The sequence below is a fragment of the Vulpes lagopus genome, chromosome 1, assembly GCF_018345385.1.
Source record: "Vulpes lagopus strain Blue_001 chromosome 1, ASM1834538v1, whole genome shotgun sequence".
Classification (NCBI taxonomy): domain Eukaryota; kingdom Metazoa; phylum Chordata; class Mammalia; order Carnivora; family Canidae; genus Vulpes; species Vulpes lagopus.
Window position 1 is genome coordinate 162,073,162 of NC_054824.1, and position 24,099 is coordinate 162,097,260.

Below are 24,099 nucleotides of genomic sequence, written 5' to 3' on the forward strand. Positions count from 1 at the left end.
TATTACCTGAGAGTCTTGACTAAATTTTTTTTAAAAAACCAATCCACTCTGGACCACCATCTACTGTCTCCAAAATGGGGCCTCTCCCTTAGGATGGACTTAGTCTGACTGAGCTTTTCTCAGTCTTTCAGAGTTGAAAGAGTCTTTCAGTGCCTTTTTCTGGGCACCCCACCCTCTTTCTAGGTCTAGTTTGGTCTTAGTCTCTATTAAGCAGTTTAAGATTTTGGGCTGAGTACCAGCCAAAATGAAAATCACCAGGCCATTTTGGTGCCACCTGGTTCGGAGTTAAAACGAAGTTCTGTTTTTCCTATTTGGTGTAATACTATGATTTAACAGAACACATCCAGATGTTTTCAGCATGCTGAATTTAATGGTTTTAGGTAAACTGGGACTTTTAAATTTAATTTGACTTAATAACAAAATGGGAGAAATGGTCTTCTAGCTGTAGTATACGCATAAAGCCTGAAACATAGACACTAAGTACATGAGTGTTGAGTAAATGAAATAAATGAATATCCTCTGTATCCATGAGAAAGAAGGAGAAACATTTCAAAGATCTGGAGCTTCTTGAGAAAAAAGATGTCATAGAAGCTCAAATGACATTGGAAGGCTTTTGTCTTTTAAAGACAAAGCCTTGTCTTTTAAATCCCCAAGACCCTAATCATAATGGATTGTCCATATTGGAATATAATCGTGCAGCTCAGAGGGCACTGGCCCTCTAGTAATTTGCATTCCGTAAAGAAGCCAGTCTGAGTGCCCATGAGGACTCTGAGCTTCACAGGAGGGGCTGGTGTCTGTCAGACCTCAGCAGAAGGAAATAATTAAACAATCATTTCCTGAAAACAGCCGACAGGGTTGGGAGACAATCTTCTTTCCTGTAGCCACCCTTGGATTCTGGCCTTTTGTTGGCCACTCAGTAGTGTGTCTCCATTCCAGTCAAGTTGGTATCAGCTTGCTTTCAATTTAGGTCCTAATTTCTAAACAAACACAAGTTCTACACAGAAAGTAAACTAGGATAAATATTTTTCTTTCCATTGCTTCATGACTGTGTATGCAATGCCAAAATATTAACTAGGACATTTTTCTTAATTGAAAAAAAAATCTGCCTAGCTTTACCACACATTTTTAAATCTGGAATTTGAATCGTAAGGAACTTCCAAACCAAAAAATATTGCAAATTTCATAAAAATGTGGTTTGAGGAGAAGATTGAGGCAGGGTTAAACTATCTTCCCCAAGTTTGGAGGAAAAACTTTCTACAGCTGTAACGCTCTTCTCTGCCCTCTTCTGAACCATCTTCTTCATTTAGGCTTTTGTTTTCCACTCATGTTTTCTTAATATCATTTCACAGGAATGACTTGGAGACGCTGAAGTATTCCATCCCAGAAGAGGGACATCTACACAGGTCATGAAATGTCAGGTTCCAGCATAACCTTGGGGAATGGAGTTGTGGAAAAACTCTAGTCACTGGCATCTGAAGAAATTCCTACAGAGCACTTTTAGGTTTTGTGGCTATGGAGTGTCTTCTAAAACATATTTGCATTAGAACAGGAGTTTTAAAGCCTTTTTGGGAGGAGGGGAATTATACTCTTTTCTTTTAAAGAACAAAATCTTAAGTGACCATACAAAATATAAAACAGGTGGAGCTGCCTTGGTAAGAGGCTGTGTTGGGCATGAGTGTGGGTGTAATCAGAGGCCTGAATCTCCCCTTCATCTTTGCCTTGAGCCACTGCCATGGAGCCCTAGTGCTCTAATGGAACATAATCTAATGCCACAATAGTCTAAAACCAATGTTTTCTAGACTGAGCATAAGCCTCAGCACCTGATGCTATTTAGTTTGGATCCAATTAGCAAACTATGAATCACTAATCCATAAACATGGTCCTCATTACATGGTCTTGTGGTTCTTTTTTCTAGCCAACTTGGCCTTTGTCCTAACCCATGACTGGCTTTCCTAGGTGTCAATGTCAGTTTATGAAAAATAAAGCTGTACCAATATTCACCTATCTCAGTTTTCTATTAATGAAAAAGAGAAAAGTGCTTAGTTTTCAAGTCTCAGCTCTCCCATAAATAAAATGAGGCCGAAAATGATATCAGATACTATTTGTAACTTTTGAGAAATTCTTAGGGGAGGGCATACACATATGTGTCATAATTGCTAATTTGCAGCATTGAAGTTGGCCATCCTTTGTTAGCTAAGAAAATGATATGGCAAAATATGTTGCATTACTGAATTGAATCTAGAAACAATGATCTTGCATAAGATTAAGTGTGGAGATGAACTAATAATCAATTTAAGTCATCACCTTGAACAGTGACCCAAACCACACTACTGGTTTTGAACGATTTGTTTCTGCCTGCTTTCACTTCTAAGTGTGTTATCTTGTTCTCTGAGTACATATGTATACACTAGGTATTGAGTATTCTCTCTCACCCTCATTAACATAGAGTTAATCACTTCGTGTGCTTTTTCTAACTTAATCCTCATGTCAGCTCAGAGAAAAAGGTATTTTTGTTCATCACAAGAAAATGATGGGAAGTTTGTGAAGGGTTGGATGACTTTCTCCAAATCTCACAATAGATGCATTAGTTCTTGCTCGTTCCTAAGCTCAAGATACTTGGGACTGACAAATCAAGCCTCTTAATGAATAAGATAAAAGACATACACTGGAAATCTTAACAAAGAATTTTTCCCATATAATACTCTCCCAGATTTCTGTGCTTGCAAAGATTAGCAATAGGGAAGATGTTCAGCTAAGCATCTGGTGGAGTAGCTCCATCTCTTGGTACCCAAATCATTTTCAGCTCTGGGAGAAAACCTAGAACCCTTTGTTATCTATTTCTTGGGCAATCTGCAGTCCTTATTCCAGAGTGAAATAGGGTAGGCATAGAGAGAAGGGTTGGAAGCACTCACCAGTAGAGACGCTGGCCGAGGTAGGGGGGCTCCGGGCTTGCTCTTTCAGAGCCACCACATTGACAATGTATTCCTCCCCAGGCTTTAGTCCTGTCTGATTGAAGGATGTAACATCACTGGGGAGCTGAGCAATCACCCCTCCTTCATTATTCTGGAGGGCAGGGGAAGGGAGAAGGAGAAAAAGCAAAAGAGAAAATCACTATGAGAAAAAAGTGTGGAACACTGATTGTGAATTGTTAATTAATAATGGGGTCCACATCTATTCCCATAATGCTGACAGCTGAATGTCCGGAGCCAGGAAAAACTCCCAGCAACTTTCAAGAACACTTCTTTGGCCTTTCCTGAGTCTATTGAGTTTGCCAATAAAAAATGGTCATGAGGTGATGTAGAGTGACTTTTGCCAAAGAGTCAATATTTGATGGTTACAGTTACTATCCATCAGATTTTGGGGCATTCATTATGATGAGCATGCCCTTGGCTCTTTAGAAAAGTATACTTGTGTCTGTGTATATCTGTGAACATCTTTATGTATATATACAACATTTTTCAAACTAAAACATTCCCAGTGTTCGAATGAGCTGGAGCTATTATTTTGCTCTGTCTGGAGTTTTTCATGGTGTTACACTGGGTGCAAATCTGTCAATGTCTTATTTTCCCTTCACCCAGATGAGTTAGAAGTCAGTGACACAACCATCTATGAAGTACAAGGAGAAAAAGGAGGCATGGGACAAAGGATAACACAAAGAAGAGAGAAAAGAGACAAATTGGTAGAGGAGGAAATGAGAAGGATTAATTTGATGATGTCGGGTCCAGGATCATCTAGCTATCTACCTCTCAGTCTGTCAATTATATATACATTTTCTATGTGTGTCCCTAGAAATGGAGGGGACAAGAAGACTCTTTTTTGTGTCACTTTCCTTCTTCCCTATTCTTTGGACTCTGTTTATGTCAGCTGGAGTGCCCTATATGTAATTTATATCCATACCCATAAATCAATATGACACATGCCCCTCTGTACCCCTGCATACCAGCCAGTGGCTACAACCTACAGATGACACAGTTATTCTATGTGGCCATGTGTTCAACCTTGGCATGCCCTGACCAAGGTCTTATTTAGAGTTTTGCATATTAGAAGTAAAATAGGCAAACTAGCACAGTTGTTTTTCTGCCTCAGCATCAAGGTGATAGGATTCTCTCTGCCCTGTATATACCAGTTGCCTACCATACTTTTGTGGCCATATTAATGCGGATAAGACACATAAGAAGGTAGTTGTACAGAATGCCTGTTTAGTTGTATTTAGCTTGCCATGACACCCCTATATCCACATAGAGAGGGAAGTCTTGGTTTAGTGGATAGAACCCTGGAGACCCGGGTTCTTGTTTTAAGCCTACCACTAACTAGCTAGCTAGCTAGCAATGTGATGTTATTTAAGTTTGCTGAGTCTTAGTCTTAGTCTCTTTAAACTAAACAAGATGTAAAACAAAGGGTCATACTCTGTGAACTTGAAGGTCTTTTGTAGCTCCAATAGTCCATGCCTTGAAGAATTTTGAAGTAAAATAATGGTGAGATCACTCGCTTGTTAGCCAAATATGTGTCATGTGTCATTAAGTCTGACGAATGACTGAAAAAATGCTATTTGATATTGAAAGATGAAGATGGAATAAGGCATATGATTAAACATTATACTCCCCATGAGTGGTGGAGTTAAGGAGAGTACCAGTAGGGCCAACAAATTCTGGAAACCCAAAACTAGGCAGGCAACTCTGGCAACTTGGAAAAGTTAGTTCTATATTGTGTTAATATAGAACTATATGCTACCTATATGCTACTTTAAAGAATAGAAATGAATTGGGATACTTTTGAACTCAAAAACTAATAACATAATTTGTTTAAGGGAAAATTTTCTCAATTAATAGGTTACAAAAGGTATTTTTGTGTTATACCTCTGACCTTTAGAGACTGAGGCCATGCACGCTGACTTTTGGTGTATCTTCTGCACAGAACGGAGCTATGTGACTGATTCAGTCTGGCTTTCCTTATGTCCTAAAGAGAAGTCCCAACATTTTGAAGTTTTGGTTTTCAGACTTGTTAAAATCATAGCTTGCCAAACCCTAGAGCTTTCTGAGCAGAGAGCTGGGCCTGGTGGCTGCTTCCCACATTCTGTCTTTCAAAGCCACGTTGTGAGGCTCAGTACTACTCTTGCTAGTCAGGCCACCATGCCTTTGTGAAAGAGATGTTCTATAGCCCAGACACCACCAAAAGTCCCTTTGCATCCTTTACTGGTGGAGATAGATATTGGGTAATGCTGTCCTTGCAGCCCCCAATTCCAAGTTGAGGATATGAATACTTCAAATGAGGCTGTCTAGGAGTGTGACAGGTGGACCTTACCTTTGGAATGAAGCTGATCTCCCACCCATCAAAGGAGAATGAAAAGGGCTCCCACTGCACTTCCACGGTAGTCTCTGTGATCGTCTTGAAGTGTAGCCCTTGAGGAGTGGAGAGATCTGGAACACAGCAATATGGGTCACCATGTCATGGCTATCCCTGGCACAGGCAGAGAGCATCATCTGGGGCTTTGCCTGGGTGCGATCCCTCCACACCTTGGGTGCAGTGGGCCATCCCAATCTTACTGAAGACACAATGGGTCCCAGGTGCAGGACTGGCCTGCTCTGTGGGGGCCCTGGTTCTGCTCTGTATTGGTTCACCTGAGTGAACTTAAACCTAATCCAATCAATATTTTTTAAATGCTTTCTATTCCATAATAGGTTAATATTAAAATACAAGAGAGACACCCTTTTTTTCCCTTACTAATATGGCAAATCTTGGTACTAATATGGCAAATCTTGGTACTTAATATGATGTCTTTCTCAGATGATTGAATGCTATCTTTGGAGGCTCTAAGGATTCCTGAGAGGCCATAAAATGTTCCCATTTCACACTCAGGAAGAGGGAGGCACAAAATTAGCTAAAGACACAAGCCAACTTCAGAATAAAGACTAGAATGTTTTTTCTGATCATCTCATGTGCAATCAGAATATTTTGTTTAGCTCAAATCACAATGTCTAGGATGGTTTGAGAGTTCCATTTTACGTACATGAAGCAAGCAAAGGCACACTCAAAGCACAATGGTAGATCCTGGGATTTTTGTTCTCATTCCATTGTCTCCTTCTTTTGTCCAGTTCTTCATCATTTGTCTCTTCTCTTCCTCACTCACCTTTGCCTCACTTATCTTGCTTTTCATTCCTTGCTTAATCTCCTCCTTTACTACCCCCACCCACACACATACACATACACATACACATACACATACATACACATACACATACACATACACATACATACACATACACACACACACAGGCATGCACAGGTTCGGTGAGGTGGAGGTATGCTTGTCCTAATGGAGTTCCAATAACCAGCCCTGAGATACGACAGCATGACTTTTCTCAGTTCTCCAGGGAGCCCGCTCCCATGTTAGCTTTGCCTCTTGTGGGATATTCCATTGGAAAACAGACAGATTCTCATCCTTCCTGTTGGGAAGCTTCCTCATGCTTCTTGGTTGAAAGGCAGGTCTGATTCTGAACCTACTGGAAGGCATGTCAGGTGAGTTTACATGATTTTGTCCTTGTCACCTGGGAGCTTGCCTGAGGGGATGCCCTGGATTGGCATAATATACACGCCATGGGGGACGGAAACCTCATCACTGTGCGTGCACGTGGATGAGAGAGGAGACGCCTGGGAGTCGGGCCAGGCACTTGCTGGTGGTGACTCATCCCAGAGCAAGGTGGGAAAAGCGGCAGATGGTGACCTGCCTCTCTGCACAATCATCGAAGATATTTAAAACTGGTTCTCAAGCACCAGAGGAATTTTTTAAAAAAAGGTCAAATATAAACAGAGATAATTATAGGCATATTTACAGTCAGCATTCATAGGGGGAATCCAGTATTATAAGGATCTCTGTCACCTGGAAAGCAAAGGAATGGGATGATTTCTTAAATCCTTTCCTCTGTGCCAGTTGATCCCTAGCCTTCAGAGTGCAACTCAAGTCCATGAAGACTTCAAGACCAGCTCTTCTTCCTTTGACCTCTCCCTTCTCTGAACTTTCATGGCATTTGTTTTCCAAATACCATCTTGTCCTTTGAGACCTACATAAAATGGATGGAAATGTCTTATCCCTTATTTGGTGGTAAGTCCCACTTACTGACTCAGGGGCTCCTGTTTCACGGTCACTTCCTGCACTAGTTTCCTGCTACCACTAAAATATCTGCATGATATAATAAAAAGTATTTGGTTTTTGTCCCTGGTTCCTGGCACACGCTCCTAAAACTTTTGGAATCTCCGGAGTGATAAGATTATCTGTTGTAGGTTGTGAGATAACTAGACGGTCTCCAAAAAAAACACGGCATGACTTAAAAGATCAGAACTTGCGGCTCCAACTTCCCACTTCTAGGGAGGGGAGACTGGCTGGAAACTGACTTAATTACCAATGGCCAGTGATCCATCCAATCATGCCTACATAGTGAAACCTCCATAAAAATCTCTAAACAGCAAGGTTTGGAGAGTTTCCAGGTTGGTGAACACATTGAGGTGCTGGGAGGCTGATGTGTCCAGAGAGGATACAGAGGCTCTGCACCCCATCCCCCATACCTTGCTATATGCATCACTTTGATTTGGTTGTTTCTGAGTTGTATCCTTTGTAATAAGACAGTACTGGTAAGTAAAGCACTTTCCCGAATTCTGTGAATTGTTTTAAGGAATTATCAAACCTAAGGAAGGGTTTTGAGAACCCCTTGAATTTACAGCTGGTCACTCAGAAGTACCAGTGACCGCCTTGGACCTGTGACTGACACCGGAGGTGGGGGGCAATCCTGTGAGACTCAGGCCCTAACCTGTGGGATCTGACATTCACTCCAGGTAGATAGTGTCAGAGTTGAATTGTAAGTCACCTACCTGGCATCTGAGAGGTGGAGGGGAAATATTGGAAAAGATTTAAGAAACCAGAGGTATATAAAGAAATAACAACGCCTTCCTATTGGCTACTCTTTACTGTAGCCAATGTTAATACGTGACATGCAATCTTTCAAGATTTTTCTATGCTTAAATAAAAACATGTAAAATACAGAGCTGCAGCTACAGGAATTTTTCCCTGTTCTACATAAAAAAAAGAAAACTATTTCTTACAGAGAGCAGTTTATCTGGCCTCTGTCTCTGTCTCAACCTTTCTTTTCTCTCCACTGACTCTTTGTAAACTATCCTCTAGAGCCTCAACTTTTATAATGAAAATAGACTATGTTTCGCTAAACAAAAGACCATGAAGAAATTATGCCACCTCTCTACGAGGAGAAGTGGGTGTCGTCAGTGCAGTTTTAAATAAGATTTTTTTCCCCACTCTGCTATACACTTACCATCTGTAACATACCATTTAGCACTTGCTTATTATATGTCCTATTTCATATCTCCTGGTTTCAAATCCTTAACTAGATTCAAAGTCTGTATAAGTCTCATACTTTCTTTGACTTCTAATCAGACTCGAGCTTATAGTAAGCTAGAACTCAATAATTGCTTTTTGTCCCTTTGGTTCTCTAATGGATGGGAGCTGCCTGAATCTGGAAATTCTCTTAATCGGAAGTGCCTTTTTAATGATTTATCCTTTCCAAGTAGGGCACGTTGGAAGTCCTTCCCCTGAAGAGCAGTGATTATTGCAGGCATCCCGGAAGAATTAAGAAAAGACACTACTATCATGAATGCCCATGATCTCATGTAGGAGAAAAGAAAAATGAAGTAGGATGGGGAAATGTTACGTACGGGTGGCCACCTTGGCAGTGATGGGAAGGCTGAGGATGTTGCTAATGACAGCGTAGACGCTGATGTTGTAGGTGAGACCTGGCTCCAGCTCCGTGATGGTGACACCACTCCAATCTCCAGGTACCCGCTGCTGGAGCTGGAGGCCCCCCAGGGCCATCGGCTGGTAAGAGATCACATATTCCGTCACTGCCATCGGCCTGTCCCATTCCAGCTCAATGGACCTGTCGCTGATACCAGCCACTCGCAAGTCCTCTGGAGGGGCAACTACCGGGAGGCAATACACAGATAGCATGAGCTCAGAGGACTGCCTTCCCCATCCTGGACTCAACTTTCTTCTTCACCTCTCACCCCATATACCCTGTCTATATGTCCTGCTCTGCTCACTGGCTTTGAGTGATTTGTAACTCCTTTTGTGGGCAGGTTCTTGTCTTTTCTGTGCTTAGTACCTCTACCTCCATAGGGCCATGAGTTAATCGTGTGCCGGAGCCAGCTCTTGCTAGCTTGTGAAAGTTGAATGTCAAATTTTCAGGAATCTTTCAAGACCATTGTTAAATATAGCCATCATTAAAGATTAAATTTTATAAACTTACGGTTAAGTAAATTGCATTAAAAACAAAGGTGATAAATACTCAAAACTCATCACTTTTAATTTATTTCACTACGTTTTACTGTTATCTATGCCCTTGAGGTAATTTACATGTGTTGTACCTCTCTGGTGGAAATACTGTAGAACCGCCTTCTACTGCACAGCTGTTCCCGACCCCGTGTTTAGTGACATATGTCATGTTGGTAGTTTGAAATTGGCCGTGGAACGAGTATTTCCACCACACAAACTGACAAATGCTACAAAGCAAGGTTTTTAATTTTTTTCCCTCAGAGAGCTAATTATTACCTATTTAACAGCACACCACTGGCCAACATTTTTGGTAGTTTAATAAATGTATGTCACCAGATTACCTGAGGAACCAATATTTGATTTGGCAAGTGGGAATAAAGGCTTATTCCTGGTTATCTTGCAAAATGTAAGAAGTCAAAACAGTAAGTCCTGGATGTCATTGCCCAATGAAGACATTCAAAAACCTTTTCTTGTATTGTTTTCCCTTTTAAAAAGAGGCCATTTAAGTTTTGAAAGAAATGTAACTTGTTTTAGACTAATTTTTATTAGCCTTGATCTTGGAGATGATGATAAAGAAGCATTCTCGAGGGCTTATTTTTCTGTCTTGTCCCACATCTCAAATGTTACTCAAAGTATCACCCAAGAATAAACCTCCTTGACGTAGTCTTTCATGTATGGTTCCTTTAGGAAGTGAAGACTCACCAGGAGTGTGGGTGTTAAATAATTGAAACTTTTAGACCCACTGGGAGGCTAACTCCTGCCTGCCTGTCATTGGACCTGCCCAGAATTAAATAAAAAATTGGGACAATATTGAAATAGTTGTAATTAACTTATAAATTTACATGTAGGGAAGATGTTAGGAGGTTAAAGAGTTGTCGCTGGCTTTGTGAATGTTTCCTCTGGATGTCCTCACTCTTTCACCTTCACAAGAGCATAAGACTGAGCCAGCTGTTATTCACAGGACTGTGTGTGTGGAGAATGCCTGTCTTCTCTGTTGTGCTCCCACAAGTGCCTTCAAATTCTCAGCAGAGGCAGGAATAATGAGCCCTTTAACTCAGACTCATGGGATGGAAATTAGGATCATATATTTGCAGCTTTGGTCATTTGCTTTGACTGTTTTTGCCCAAACCATTCATTGTAGAAAATAGTCTAGAAAGCAGAGCTCCCTGTGATTGGAGATAACAACTGCTGACTGAAACAAAAAAACCTAAACATTTGTTTTTCTTAAATTGATAAAACTAAATGTATGTAAATGAGATTTAAATAATTAAATGATCATTTAGAAGCTTGTATCATTTCTAATTCTGACATTATTAAAGTTCTGAACTGCACTAAGATTTTCGGGACAGCCTGTATAATGCACACAGGCCCTGGGCTAAGGGAAGATCAATTTATATATAGAATCTGTCAGTACTGCATGATTGTATTGAGCATTTATTGTACACCAGGCACAATGCCAACCACTCTTAGGCAGACTATCTCGTTTTGTCCTCTCACCTCTCAACACTGTGAGATAGGTATTATTATTATTACGACTATTTTACAGATGAGGAAACAGGATCCCATAGTCAGCAAACACAGAAGTTAGGATTTGAACCCGGCAATATGGCTCTAGAACCTCTTACCCAGTAAACAATACCACTTTACATTTGCACAGCATTTCACAGTCTATAAAATATGTTCAGACACACCATGTATGTGAAATGTTAGAGTCCTTTAATGGCAACCCTATGAGATAGATTGGGTAGATATAATTATCCCAACTTTACAAATGAAGAAACGGAGACCCAGGGACTTGCTAAAAGTTAGGGATTTGGGTTAGAATTGGTTCTCAAACCCAGGTCTTCTATGCTTTAGTGTTCTTTTAGCCTACAGTTTGTAGGACAAGTTACGGATTATGCCAGATGCCTTTTTTATTTACTCACAACCATTTACGTAAACTATAGTAAAGGGGAATTCAGACAATTCTTTAAGATATGGATTCCTGACTAGTGCTTATCCTAGAGGTAAGAAACTTATTTTAAAAAGGATTCGCTACTGCCTGCCTCTTGTGATTTAACACAGCTGATTCCAACTTTCCTATGTGGGACTTCTCCTGTCATAGTCATAGAAATGGCCATGCCAAATTTCAAGACATCAACAACTCCTAGGGCACTTGGGACAAGTCAGTGTATTTCTTTTTGGTTCCTTCTTCCAGAAAATGAAGCTAATAATGATTCAAGCAGAGAACTTTGGGATTTTAAAGTAAAAAAGGAGTGTAGAAGGATTTTTTTTATCTTGACAGCTTAACTTGGCAAATTTTTTATCTTGAGACCAGAGCCTGATGGTAAACACTGCCTTCACTTGTGATGATAAAGCAGCAATAGTGTTGTTTGTGGTGAAAGTACTCTTGGGGCCTGTGGCTCAATGGAAGAAGCCATGACCACCAGCCCTCGCCCTATAACTTAGCAGCAGCTGTGTACATTAGGTGTCAGTAATTCTCATAAGATGAAATGATATTGAATATTAAAAAAAAAAACTGTAGAGGAGCCATATGCCTGATTCAATGAGTTGAGGACAGAAGCAAAGTATATGTAGTCTTACTTTCTTTGGGGCTCCAGCTTTGAACTTTGGGGAAGAGTAGGCAGTTAAAAAGGAATAAATTGTGGTTTGAAGAATTGGAATTGCTTATCTGCAAAGACTCCATGCTGTTTACTTTTTAGATCTTGCGTCAGTTGTGCGCATATGTGCTGAGAGCTGTTGGAATGAGTTCCATAAAGTGCCTTGCTCCAAGTAGTGAGTAATTTCAGGTGCCAAAGGTTGGGCTGGCTATAGTGCGGGCAGAGGCAGAGGCTGACGTTGATGGATCTCCACAGGTCTGAGTGAAGTCCAGGGAACAGCAATCTGGATTGTTTCAAGTCCCTGCTCTGGTGGTTCTTTAATCCTGCTGACTCATAGGGAGTTTGGGCCAGTTCACTGGACAGATCCTGTGCTAACCTCCTTCACTCGGGACAGATGTGGACAAATAGTTCAACATGCTTCTCTACCCTACCTCTAATGCCTTTTAAAAAAATCATTTGACAGGGCTTGGCTTTCCCACCGAAAGACTATTATTTCTTTGCGTACGAGGCATTTAAAATTTTCATTCCACTCTACTTAGCATCCCGGAGAGGATTAAAGAGTGCTAGAAGTTGGTAGGAGACCAGGGTTCTCATTCTTGCTCCGCCATTCATTAGTGGTCTGGCTCTGGAAAAATCTTTTTGTCTCTCTGGACTGCTGCTTTTTAAATTTGTAAAATGAGAAGCCCAGGATAGCTTCTTTCTATGGCTTGTTTTGAGCATTCATATTCATGAAATTTTTTGTTCTATTATCTTTACATGGCCAGAGAACAGAGGCAGAAAGGTTGAAATTTTGTCCCATGGCATGCTATGAGCAAAGATCAAGGCTTGGAGTCAAATATAGTGGCCTTGTCAAGGCTATTCAGTTGTATCCAAGCGCTAGTGGTCTAGAGGGCTCAGAATGAAGCCCACACGATGGGCAGCTATATGCTGTGGCCTTGCCAAAGAGAAAAGAAGGACTCGTGCTGGGGGTATATTTTGTGGCTCTCCATGATTTCACCTTCCTTATTCTTCTCTCTCCTGTCCTCACTCCTGCTGGCGAGGGAAGCAGTAACGCCATGGTGTGTGCATCTGGCCAGAAATGTCAAACAGTGGGTAAATTGTCCCCTCTCCCACAGCCTTCTCACAAAGAGCAAGCAAAGTAGCACTTTAGATAATGACCTAGATACTTCTCTGGAAGAGACCTGTGGTGTTTGGTTTAAAAGGCAGGCATTGAGAGCAGAACCTCCTGCAATGAGTGATGGCTCCAGGGTTGCTATAGAAACAGGTAGAGGTTATGCAACTGTCCTTCCTCACATGCTTTTGGAACTTGTAAAGTAATTCATCTGGGCCTCCAGAAGTCTTCTTCAAACAGCACAGAGGTAATGTGTTGGAGGTAACATGTATTCATGGTTTGGGAACTCAACGCAGTTGTGATTACGCCAGCAGCTGCTGAGTTTTCCCTGAGTGACCAGGTGGGTTTATCTCTAGTTCAGTCTGGATCAGATTGAGATTTTGTTTGCAGATGGACCCATTCTTGTAGAAAAGCTGGGTCAGGAATATGGCAGATTTATATAGCCCAACAAGGATTTTTTTTTCTATTAAGAAGCTTGTGGGCTACAGAATAGCCATCCATAACAATGGCTCAAGCTGACCCTTAGCATCCTGTGATGGGGCCACATGGAGCCTCGTCCTGAGGCTGGAAACCAGGGACATGTCTCAGCCTCCCCTTGCCAGCAACTCCCTAGTGACTGGATTCAAACAAGACTTAACTCAGTGATGAGGCTTAACTTCTGCTTGGATTTTCCTTTGGAACAATTGGTATAACAACTCTTTGTGTTTTTAGAAAGGCATTTCAGTTCAGTAAACAAAATTGAGAGGCTAAATAAAATAACAATATGGAAAAAAATTAAGGAACATGAAAAGAATCGTTTTCCTAAGCAGTATGTTACTGTTTTGTTTTTTCATTATTGACATTGATCTTTTAAAAGAATGTAAATTGAAGTTATCGGTGCAGGGACCTGGTCTGACTGGTCCACTTAGTTAGGTGGGAATCACTGGTGATGCTAAAGAACAGAAAGCTGGGGAAGCTGGCCTTCCAGGAGACAACCCATCAGAAGGTTTAAAGATATTTGATTGCTATTATTTTTTTATTTTAAATCTTCCCAGTGGGCACTCTGAACCTACTGTTATGGATTCAATCATAAATGGAAAGGATCAAAATCAATCACTTAACCTTATACACAAACAAAACGTATCAGCAAGAGTCACTGATTCAATCAGAAGAGGATGAGCAATAATCATCTAATTTTAGGTAAAACAAAAATCTCCAGTGAGGTATTAATATTTTTCCCTCTGCTGGATTTAGATCTTCATTTTAGGACATCGCTTTTGTATCAGTTTCCACAGCGTTAGGCTATGGATGGCATTGCTTCCAATTTGCTCAATGTCAGTTGGAACAAAGTGAGTCACAGCCATTTAATAATCTGTACTAATTGTTAGGATGTGAGCTGTTGCTTGATGCCTTTAGGATTTTATTCCTGTTTACATTTAATTTCTTTCTAGAAATACTTTTATTTTTTCCTGTGAGGACACTCGATCATTTCATCAATAGTAAGCCCTTGTAATATGTGAGTTATGAAATAACCAGAGTGCTAGTTAGTCCATTTATCACAGACTACACTATCCACTCTCATGTGCAGTAGCATTGGAAAAGGATGTGTCCCTGGAATATGGCAATAGGCAAGGGGGGTGCTTGGGGGCAGGTGGAGCTCTTGGAAGCCCCCTGAACTGGAGAGTGGGGGCCCGATGGTGTCTCTTTTTTTCCTCCACCGCAAGGACAGTGGAATGCTGTCAACATCATTTGTGTTGCCTTTGCTCCAGTCTCAGGGGTAAGATCCAACTTTCAGCCTAAACTTGACCTTTTCTGGTTTCTGCCCTTTCTCCCTTAAGTCCACTTCATCAATTGTGATTGACTCAGACATCGGCTCTCTTGTTAAAGCAAATGAGCACAACCTGACAGGGAATCATTCAGTACCTGATTCCACCTTTCCTCCCATCTCTATTCCCACCTCCGATTAGTTCACCACATGCCCTCTGCAGCCCCCCTTCCTATCTCCCTTCCTACCTGCCGAACAGTCAGGGCCCAGGTAGCCGTCTTCACAGAAGCAAAGCCCCTCCTGGCAGTGTCCTCGCCCGCTGCAGGCGTTCAGACACTGCCGTTGACTGCAGTCCTCCCCCATGTAGCCCTCCTGGCAGAAGCAGGTGCCATTGGCGCATCTCCCCTGCCCCGAACAGTCCCCGGGGCACCTCAGCTCACTGCAGTCCTCGCCTGTGTAGGGCTCTTCACAGACACACTCTCCATCTACGCAGAGCCCCCGGGAGCTGCAGTCTGTCGGGCACCGGAGCTCAGAGCAGTCGCCCCCGCTGTACTCGCTGTCACAGACGCACTGGCCGTCCACACATACGCCCCGGCTGGAGCAGCCCAGCGGGCAGTAGGGCTCGGAGCAGTTCTTGCCGAACCAGCCTTCATTGCAGATGCAGCCGCAGGACTGGAGGCTAAAGTTGCCGTGGCCACTACAGTGAGGGATGTAGTCCAGTTGTCCTGGAACAGTCAAGGAGAAGGTCAAAGGGCAGCAGTGGCACATCCCATAATTGGCACATGGGGAGAGGTGGGCAGAGACCTCTCCTCTCTCTCTGGTCAGTTTTGTATGGCTGAGAGTCAGGCTCAACTTTGTTTGATACATAACCAGTTCCATAAATATTTTCACCCAATCTGGGTTGCCTGTGCCTAGCCCAGTGCTGGGAGCAAGGATGAATGAGATCTGGCCCCTTGTTCCCCAGGAGCTCACCTTCGGTGTGTCTTTGCTTGGGTTCCCTTAGAAGTCGACTTTGGTTGGGGACTTAGGTCAAGGTGATTTATTAGAAAGTTCTCCCAGGAGAAACCCATCAGGGAGAAGGGGAGATCGGGGAAGAAGGAGCCCAAGCCAGGGTATGTCAAGAGGGCAAAATCCCAGGGAGGATTTGGGGTTTAATCCTGCAGGGCACTCTGGCCACAGGGCAGGTCACACCTCACCATGGCTTGAGGGCTGTCCTGGGGTGATATAAGTGCTCAACCTCTTCCCCTGTCTCCTTGGTTAGGCCACGGAGGTTCCCTCAGCCCAAGGAGGGTCCCTGACAAAGATGCCCAGGAGCTGGCTGTGGAGACTGATGGAGACCCCAGGGGATGTAGGCTGAGCCCCGAGTCTGCTATGCAGGCCAAGGTCATATGCGCTACAGACCAGTCCTGCTCCCTCTCCTTTCTGCCTTCTAACCAACCCAGCTCATTTATCACAGCTCAGCACCAGGGTCACTTCTAAGGCTTCTCGTAACTTCAGTATCATTTAGTTACTGTTTGCTGTGATCTTTTTGGATTCTCTGTATGTCTCTGTCCTAGCCCTTCCCACATTAGAACTACAGCGGTTAATTTATCTGTCTAATATGAGTGAAATAAACTAATTAAGCATATACGAGCCCAGAACCTGCTTGGCATCCTTCTCTGCAGTTGACTCCAGGGATCTGAAGTCAAGTAAGTTATATTCTTTTTTATTTTTAATTTTTTTAAAAAAATTATGTATTTATTTGTTCATGAGAGACATACAGAGAGAAGCAAAGATACAGGCAGAGGGAGAAGCAGGCTCTGTGGATCCTGATGCAGGACTCGATCCCAGGACCCCAGGATGACACCCTGAGCCGAAGGCAGACACTCAACCACTGAGCCCCCCAGGTGCCCCAAGTTATATATCCTTTTAAAATTCTGCCACTTTACCTAGCCCCACAGTCTGTAAGGACACTGCACTGACTTGGTTTAACACGGTTCTTGCTTGTGGATTTTTCACCTCTGCCGGGGAGCCTGATGGGAGAAAGCCCTCTCAGAAGCTGCCCAGCTCCCTGGGCAGCCAAGAGTTCATGTCCACGGACACCCATGACTTCCCTGTATTCCTCAGCTCCACTGAAAAGGCCAACTGGCCTGAAAGTTCTCACTGAAGAATAGGAAGAATGGGAAGAATGGGAGACTGAACAAGTGGACTTTATCTTCTCTTCTTCACATTGTTTATTTACAGTTTTGGTTTTGAGGACGAGAAAGAGGTGAGAAAACTTGTGAAATATTTTGCCACTCAGAAACTGCCCCTAATTTTGGTGTGCTTCAGGATGAACATGTCTGATACCCCTCTGGACATGCAGGCTGCCCAGGCTCTGCTAAGTGTCATCCCTGCCACCTCCTGCTTCTTCCCTGTGGAAGCCTTGAGATAGTTTTCACCCTACAAGAGAGTAAGATGAATCCCTCTTCCCATTAAAGAATGAATGGCATGGGTCTAAGGTGCCTTCTGGATGAGCACGAAAGGGGACTAACATAATTTCTATTTATTAAGGGTCAGCTGAGGGCTGCCTGGGTGGCTCAGTTGGTTAAATGTCTGCCTTTGCTCACATCGTGATCCTGGAGTCCTGGGATTGAGCCCCACCTCAGGCTCCCTGCTCAGTTGGAAGTCTGCTTCTCTCCCTCTCTCTCCCTTTGGGTGCTCTGTCTCTCTTAAATAAATAAATAAATAAATAAATAAATAAATAAATCTTGATAAAAGGGGGTTAGCTGGTAGCTGTTGCTTAAATGGTGGTTACCAGAAACCAGGATTTCATCTGAAAAGCTCAAACTTTATATGTAATAATCCTCGTCATTGTAGTCTATCAGCATTTGTAGGTGGGGAAGGAAGGCAGGGGCTATGTAACTTGCTTAAACACCAGCTAGTCAGTAGCAGAGCCAGGGTTTGAACTCAGGGAGTCTGGCTCTGAAGATGTAATGATTTCTCCCAGAGAGGTCAGCTCCCTAGTTGGTAACTGTTTCTAGTCAGGGGGTGGGTGAGGCCAGAGGTCAACCTCCTGGACACTCAGCCTTTGGGGGCGCGGAATCAGCTCTGCCAGCAGGTGTGAGTCCGCATGCAGGCACATGTGAGCAGGTGCGTGTGCATGCATGCACACCCATGTGTGTGCCTGTGGAGGGGGCTGGCACCTCCAGCGCATCGGGGAAGATGGGGCCAGGTCCTCTGCGACCTTAATGACTATCCTTTAACTGCGATGGGAGCGAGGCTGAGGCTGAGGAACAGAGCGCCTGCCTTCTCTAGTCCCTGAGGTGAACATGGAGAGATATCAATCCAACAGCCTGTGAAAACCAAAGATAAATGAAGACAGACACCAAATTCCCTGCTCGCCACAGAAGTTGCTGCGCTGAACCGATGTACCATTCCCTGACTCATCCCCCCCAAATCAGGTTAATGTATTTCAAACCGGCTGAGCCTTGTAGCGAATCCCCGCCCGAGTCCCCGGGGAAGGCCTGCATTTAGATCTGAGACAGTGGCGGAGAGCTGCAGACGAGCCAGCCAGCGCGCAGGGGGACGAGCTGGACTTGGGGTGCGGGGCTGCCCACCCTCCACACCCCACCTCCCCAGCCTCTGCGAGCCCCCAGCCCCTACCTGTGGCGGCGCTTTCTGGGCAGCAGTTGGTGGTGCACTGGTCCCGCAGCAGCGACACCTCCCTCTCCAGCATCTCGATCCGATTCAGCAGCTCCTGCAGCACCCGGGCCGAGCCGGCGCACGGGCAGGCCTTTTTGGGGAGGTTGATCTTGTGGGTGAAGGTGACCTGGCTCTCGCGGTCGGACGTCTGGCCCGTGTACTGCGCCAGCGCCTCATCTTCGGCGCTCACGTCCTGCTCTGCCGAGGCCTCCAGCCCCGAGGAGCAGAGGCTGTCCAGGGGCACGTTGATGTTGTACACGTGGTTGAAGACCACTGGCTGCTCTTTGCCCGAGGCGTTGTAGCTGGCCGCCCCTCCTTCCTCCTCCACCGCCTGTCCCTGGACCCTTTCGGTGGTGACCTCCAGCTGACACTCGGAGGGCTTGAGCAGAGAGCCCAGGAGGATAAGGTTGACGCCAATGAGCATGTTCTTCAGGACCACCGTTTCCCCGTCCACCCCCATCCTCTCCGCCGGAGCTCAGGGTTCAAGAGCAGCCTGCCGCACACAACACGGAGTTGGGGGAATCTGCAAGAGAGATCGAGGAGTGAGATGACCCCTGAGAGCTGTGCGAGCACCACGGCTGGGGACAATCCTACACAGCTAGAGTATAGGCAGTTAAGACTCTTCCCAGGGAGGTTGAGAAGCCTGGATAGTGGCTATACCAGGGTCACAAAAACCCAGCGTTTTGTCCCCAGGAGGGATGAATTCCTGAAAATGGATACTGCCTCTGCAGAAGGACATTTTTTTTTAAGATTTTATTTATTTATTCATGAAAGACACAGAGAAAGAGAGAGAGAGGCAGAGACACACAGAGAGAGAGGCAGAGGGAGAAGCAGGCCCCATGCAGGGAGCCTGATGTGGGACTCGATCCCAGGTCTCCAGGATCACACCCTGGCCTGAAGGCAGACGCTAAATCACCGAGCCACCCAGGGATTCCCCCAGAAGGACATTTTGATTTCCCAAAAGGCTTATCTAGAATGCATGCATCAGACCCTCAAGGGGGGCCAGTGGGCCCAGTACATAGGCCTCGGGAAGGATGTTGACTGGGGCTCCGGGTATAGGCTGTTCCTTCAAGGATTGCTCAGAGTTATCAGGTTTGGGTGAGAAGTACGAGGAATGGCACCATGGAACCTCAGGCGTACCCTGATATTTTCCCACATATTTATTAGCAAGGGCCCCACCGGCCACTTCAAAATAACTTATTAACTCCTCTAAGCTCATGTATTCAATACAAGTTGACTTTAGAATAACCAACCAGGCAGATAATATAGTTCCAGGTAATTGTGGTTGTTAATAATCCTTGGGTACATTTGTGATTATCGGGGACTGTGTGAGCCCAACTTTCTTTTAATCTTCTCATTAGTTTAGTCCCGGTGCTTTGTGACCACGGGGTGCCTTTCTTCCGAGGTCCTGTTTAAATTGCTAAAATAATGAATTAGCTCCTCTGCTGATTACCTAGTCACCAAGAACCAGAGCCAACGATAAATTTACTATAATGCAAATCAGTTTTACAGAAATTAATGTTTCTTTTTTATCCTCCATGTAAAAGAGGAAAGAGGCTTACAAACTCTGGTTCTAAGGGTAGTGTTAGAGCTTCTAAGAGGATTAAAGTGACTGATGGAGTACGGCTAGCTCTGACTTGAAGAAGACATGAATGATGGCTAATACCTACTGATGGTGCTCGGTGTCCAGACAATGCTGTGCAGCTTGCACGTGATCTTCCTGGCTCTCAGGACAGCCCTCGGAGGGGGCCAGGTGATTATCCCCATCTCATGGTGGAGGCAGTTCTGCCTCACAGACTGAACACCTGTGTTCCTTAACTGCCATGCTCTAGTGCATTCCTTGAAAAGCATGTTCAATTTTTTGTTGTCTCTAATGGAAATTGTGTTAATTCTAGGATCTTCCTGGGGAATATTGCGATTGGGAAGTTTTGCTAGGGTCAGATCCAATGTCCCTTCCTCTGTGAAGCCTTCCCCTCCCACTTTTTCCCTTCTGTCCTTTGATCTGCTCTCCCTAATGAAGCGATGTTAAGCCCCTCTGACAGCATTTCCCACACTAGACCTGCGTCCCCTTCACCTGTTTCTCCCCACCCGGACTGCTAAATAGATTCTGACCAGACCATGACTTATCTGCAGCATCTGATGTGTGCCTAGGGCAGCAAAAGTGCTCAGTACATGGCTGTTTGGATGAATGAGTGGACGCCTGGAAGGATGAATAAACAGATGAATTAATGAGTAAACACCCAGTGAACAAAGGGCCTGAATCATTCTCCAACTTATTTTATCTCCTTCCATTACCCTCAAGTTATGCCCTATTGTTGTCTGTTTCAGTTCAACTGGACAATGTCTGAGGGTTGATTTTGGTAGGAGTAATCTGTAGAAGTGACTAGTACAAAAATCGTGTCTCATTACTCAGCCTTCATGTTATATATTGGACCATATAATCTGTCCCTATTTCCAATATGAAGAGGAAACAGAGCAGAACTGTTAAGATCATTGACACTGGAGCCAGACTGGCTGGGTTCAAACCCAGCTCCTTCACTTTTTAGCTGTAGGAAGATCATTCAGCCTCTATGTGTCTCTGTTTCTCTATCTATACAATGGGGATTATAAGAGTAACTACCTTACAGAATTGTAGTGATGATTGAGTTATTATCTGTATAATACTAACCTAGTACCTGGCATTAATTATAATAAATAAATATGGTTTGCAGAACAGTGGAATAATTGTTCTGATTCTTCCCCTATCCAAAGATTGCCCTGAAATCACTGGAAGGCACAAGAAATCTCATCCATTAGTGGATGGCAGGAAAGCCCAAACCTAGCATGCCCTTGTTCAAAGAAGGGTGAGGATCTTGGAGTAAAGTGGGAAGTGGCGATCCACTGGTCACATCCAGATAAGGTAAATCAACCTAGGGGATAGACAAGAGTGAAGTGTCTGAACCAAACTGCCTTCATGGCTGTAAACTCTTTCCAAGACCTTCAACGTGAAGTGTCACTGGCTTTTCATTTCCAGGTCCTCCTGCCATTGCCTCCTTGGAGGGCCACTTCTGCCCCTCTGTCACTGAATGCTTCCCAGGAATGGCTCTGCTGTTGGTCATTGACACTCACCCTTACCTGAAGGCTGAGGAGCCTTAGCTATCTCTTCTACTAAACTAAAGTTGATTTGTGTGATCCATGTTGATATTGTTGAATAACTTTTTTTTTAACTTGAGAACTGTAAAATTATCATGCAAAATTCATCGCACATAATGTACATTTTTTTTTTGCACATAGATGACACTCCGTAAATAAGTGAAAGAATAAATGATGTTATAAATGGAAAGGAAGACAAGTGACAGGAAAATCAAGAAGGAAAAATGTCAAGTCTTACACTTAGATCCAAAGCAACAACTACAAAAGAATCTATGGAGAGAAAGATTTAGTTTCTTGTGTGAAAAACACTTAAGATCTTAGTCAATAACCAAATTTACTATGAGTCAGTTGACAGCGTGATATTTGTAATCTCTGAAATCTTATTTAAATTTAGGTTTTATGAATTAAAATACACAATGAAGGACAAGCAGGGGGCTGTTTCACTCGGCACTGCACTGACCATTGATCACTTCCGGGTGGCTAGGGGTATTGAAGGGTTTCAGTCTTGTCACATGAGAGGGAGGAATTTGAAATTTGGATTCAGAGAAGTGCAGATTCAGGAGGTACACTGGTTCCTTTTTCATTCATTTGACAGATATTTATTGAATACCTACTAAATGCTGGTTCCTTCATTCATAGAAGTTGCCTTCTAATGGGTTTGCACTTGTGTGTGTGTGCATGTGTGTGTCAAGGGGAGGACAAACAATAAATAAATAGTAAAAAGAATTGTGTGCAGGTAATCTCTGGCTTTTTGAAAGTTTGCATTATGCCACCTTGCACTTAGGAGAGACCTATATTAGTTATGAAAAGGGTTTTTGCTTTTAGGAAATTAGGCAAAAAGCAAAAATACTGTTCAGCATTGATTCTGTAGTGCACTATGAGGCAATGCACACCCCAAGCAGGGAGTGTGGCCCTGCCAGGCTCCTTCCTGGGAACGACAGTCATCAGCTCAGCATCAAGTTGTGGGAGCTTCGAAGTGTGTCTGTGAGCATTTGTGCTTTATCTCAATTTATTTTGGACATCCATTAGCAAGATGTGTCCTAAGGTATTAGAAAAGCCTAAGAAAGGTTATTTTTTGGGTCTGGGAATGCTCAAAAACTTTTCCATATAAATTAATGGTACATGCTTCTTTTCTTTATGCCATTTCAACTTATGAAAGCTTTTAGGAACACTGTACTTTCAGCTAGCAGGGAAACCTATATATCATATATAATGTATCATGTAATGCCTATCAGATGATATTTAATGTATGATAATGTAACATTCATTTGTGTGTTTGTATCAGCAAGTGGTAAGTGGAGAAGAATATAAGATGAGAGGCAGGGGAGATAACAGTGCAGGAGAAGTCATGCCGATATTACAGGGCACAGTTAGGGAAGACTTCTCTGATAAGGTGGTAGCTGAGCAGGGACCTCAAAGAACTGGAGTGGTTAGCCAAACAGATGGTGGAGGAACAGCATTTCAGACACAGGGAACAGCAAGTGTGAAGGCTCTGAGTCAGGAGCTGGGCTAGTGAGTTGGAGGGACAGTAAGACTGTGCCCAAGTGAATGAAGAAGAAGATATGGGGAGATGAGGTCAGAGAAGTAGTGGGGGCAGATCAAATATGGCCTTGTAAACCACTTTAATGACTCTGGTTTTTACTGTAGCTATATGGTTATGGTTCTAAAATGCATCCTCAACCAAACACTTCTTATGACCTACTCTCCATCCTTGAGAAACTCTCAGTTTTGGGGGGAGATGAAAACACACATAAATAGAATAACTGTGCAATGTGATCATTGCCATGACCAACAAATACACAGAGTGCCCAGAGAGCGCTGCAGGTAATACAACTCAGTCAGAGGTAGCAGGGACAGCTACACAGAAGAGGTGGCATAATTGTCAGTGCCCTTCACCAACTATTTCTAACCTAGTTTTCTATACACATGGTAGGACTACATTTTCTGGCCTCCTTTTTGTTCGGGTGGCCATGCCACTAGGACTGGCGATCACTTCTCTGGAAGTGATGTGTGTCACTTCTGGGCTGGTGCATTAATTGGTGATGAGAGATCCTCCAGGGTTCTCGCCCTCCTTTAGTGGCTGGCACTGTTCAAGGAGGTAGCTGTCTTCTCAGTCTGGGTCCCCGAGTGACAACAATAAACACAGCGCCCCGGGTAACCCAGAGTGGATGAACAGTATGTGAGAGAGAAATAATCTGTTGGTTTTTGAAGCCAGATTTTGGTATTGTTTTTTCTCCACAGCATAACCTAACCTTTCAGGAGATGATTCTAAACTGGATTTTAACGGATTATTCTTTAGGTAGAAAAAGCAGAAGTGTGTCATACACATAGGACATTGCATTTACTAGAACTCTGACATGTGCAAGCACGTGCTTGCTCAATCAATGTATTTGGAAGGCTGTAGAATACTGAAAGATTGGACTTTTTAAAAAATATATTTTATTTATTTATTCATGAGAGACACACACACACACAGAAGCAGAGACACAGGCAGGGGGAGAAGCAGGCTCCACCC

The 24,099-nt window shown here is 43.5% G+C and overlaps 1 protein-coding gene across 1 annotated transcript in view; it reads right to left on the reverse strand.

Annotated features, from left to right (window-relative positions):
* Nucleotides 1-24,099, reverse strand: part of TNR (tenascin R) — a 402,456-nt gene that overhangs the window by 63,285 nt on the left and 315,072 nt on the right. The window contains exons 3-7 of the mRNA XM_041770860.1: nucleotides 18,414-18,975; nucleotides 15,038-15,514; nucleotides 8,719-8,982; nucleotides 5,302-5,417; nucleotides 2,913-3,063 (exon numbers count right to left, since the gene is read on the reverse strand). Coding sequence (XP_041626794.1) covers nucleotides 2,913-3,063; nucleotides 5,302-5,417; nucleotides 8,719-8,982; nucleotides 15,038-15,514; nucleotides 18,414-18,912 — 1,507 coding nt within the window. The 5' untranslated portion in view covers nucleotides 18,913-18,975. The remainder of the gene's footprint in view (nucleotides 1-2,912; nucleotides 3,064-5,301; nucleotides 5,418-8,718; nucleotides 8,983-15,037; nucleotides 15,515-18,413; nucleotides 18,976-24,099) is intronic.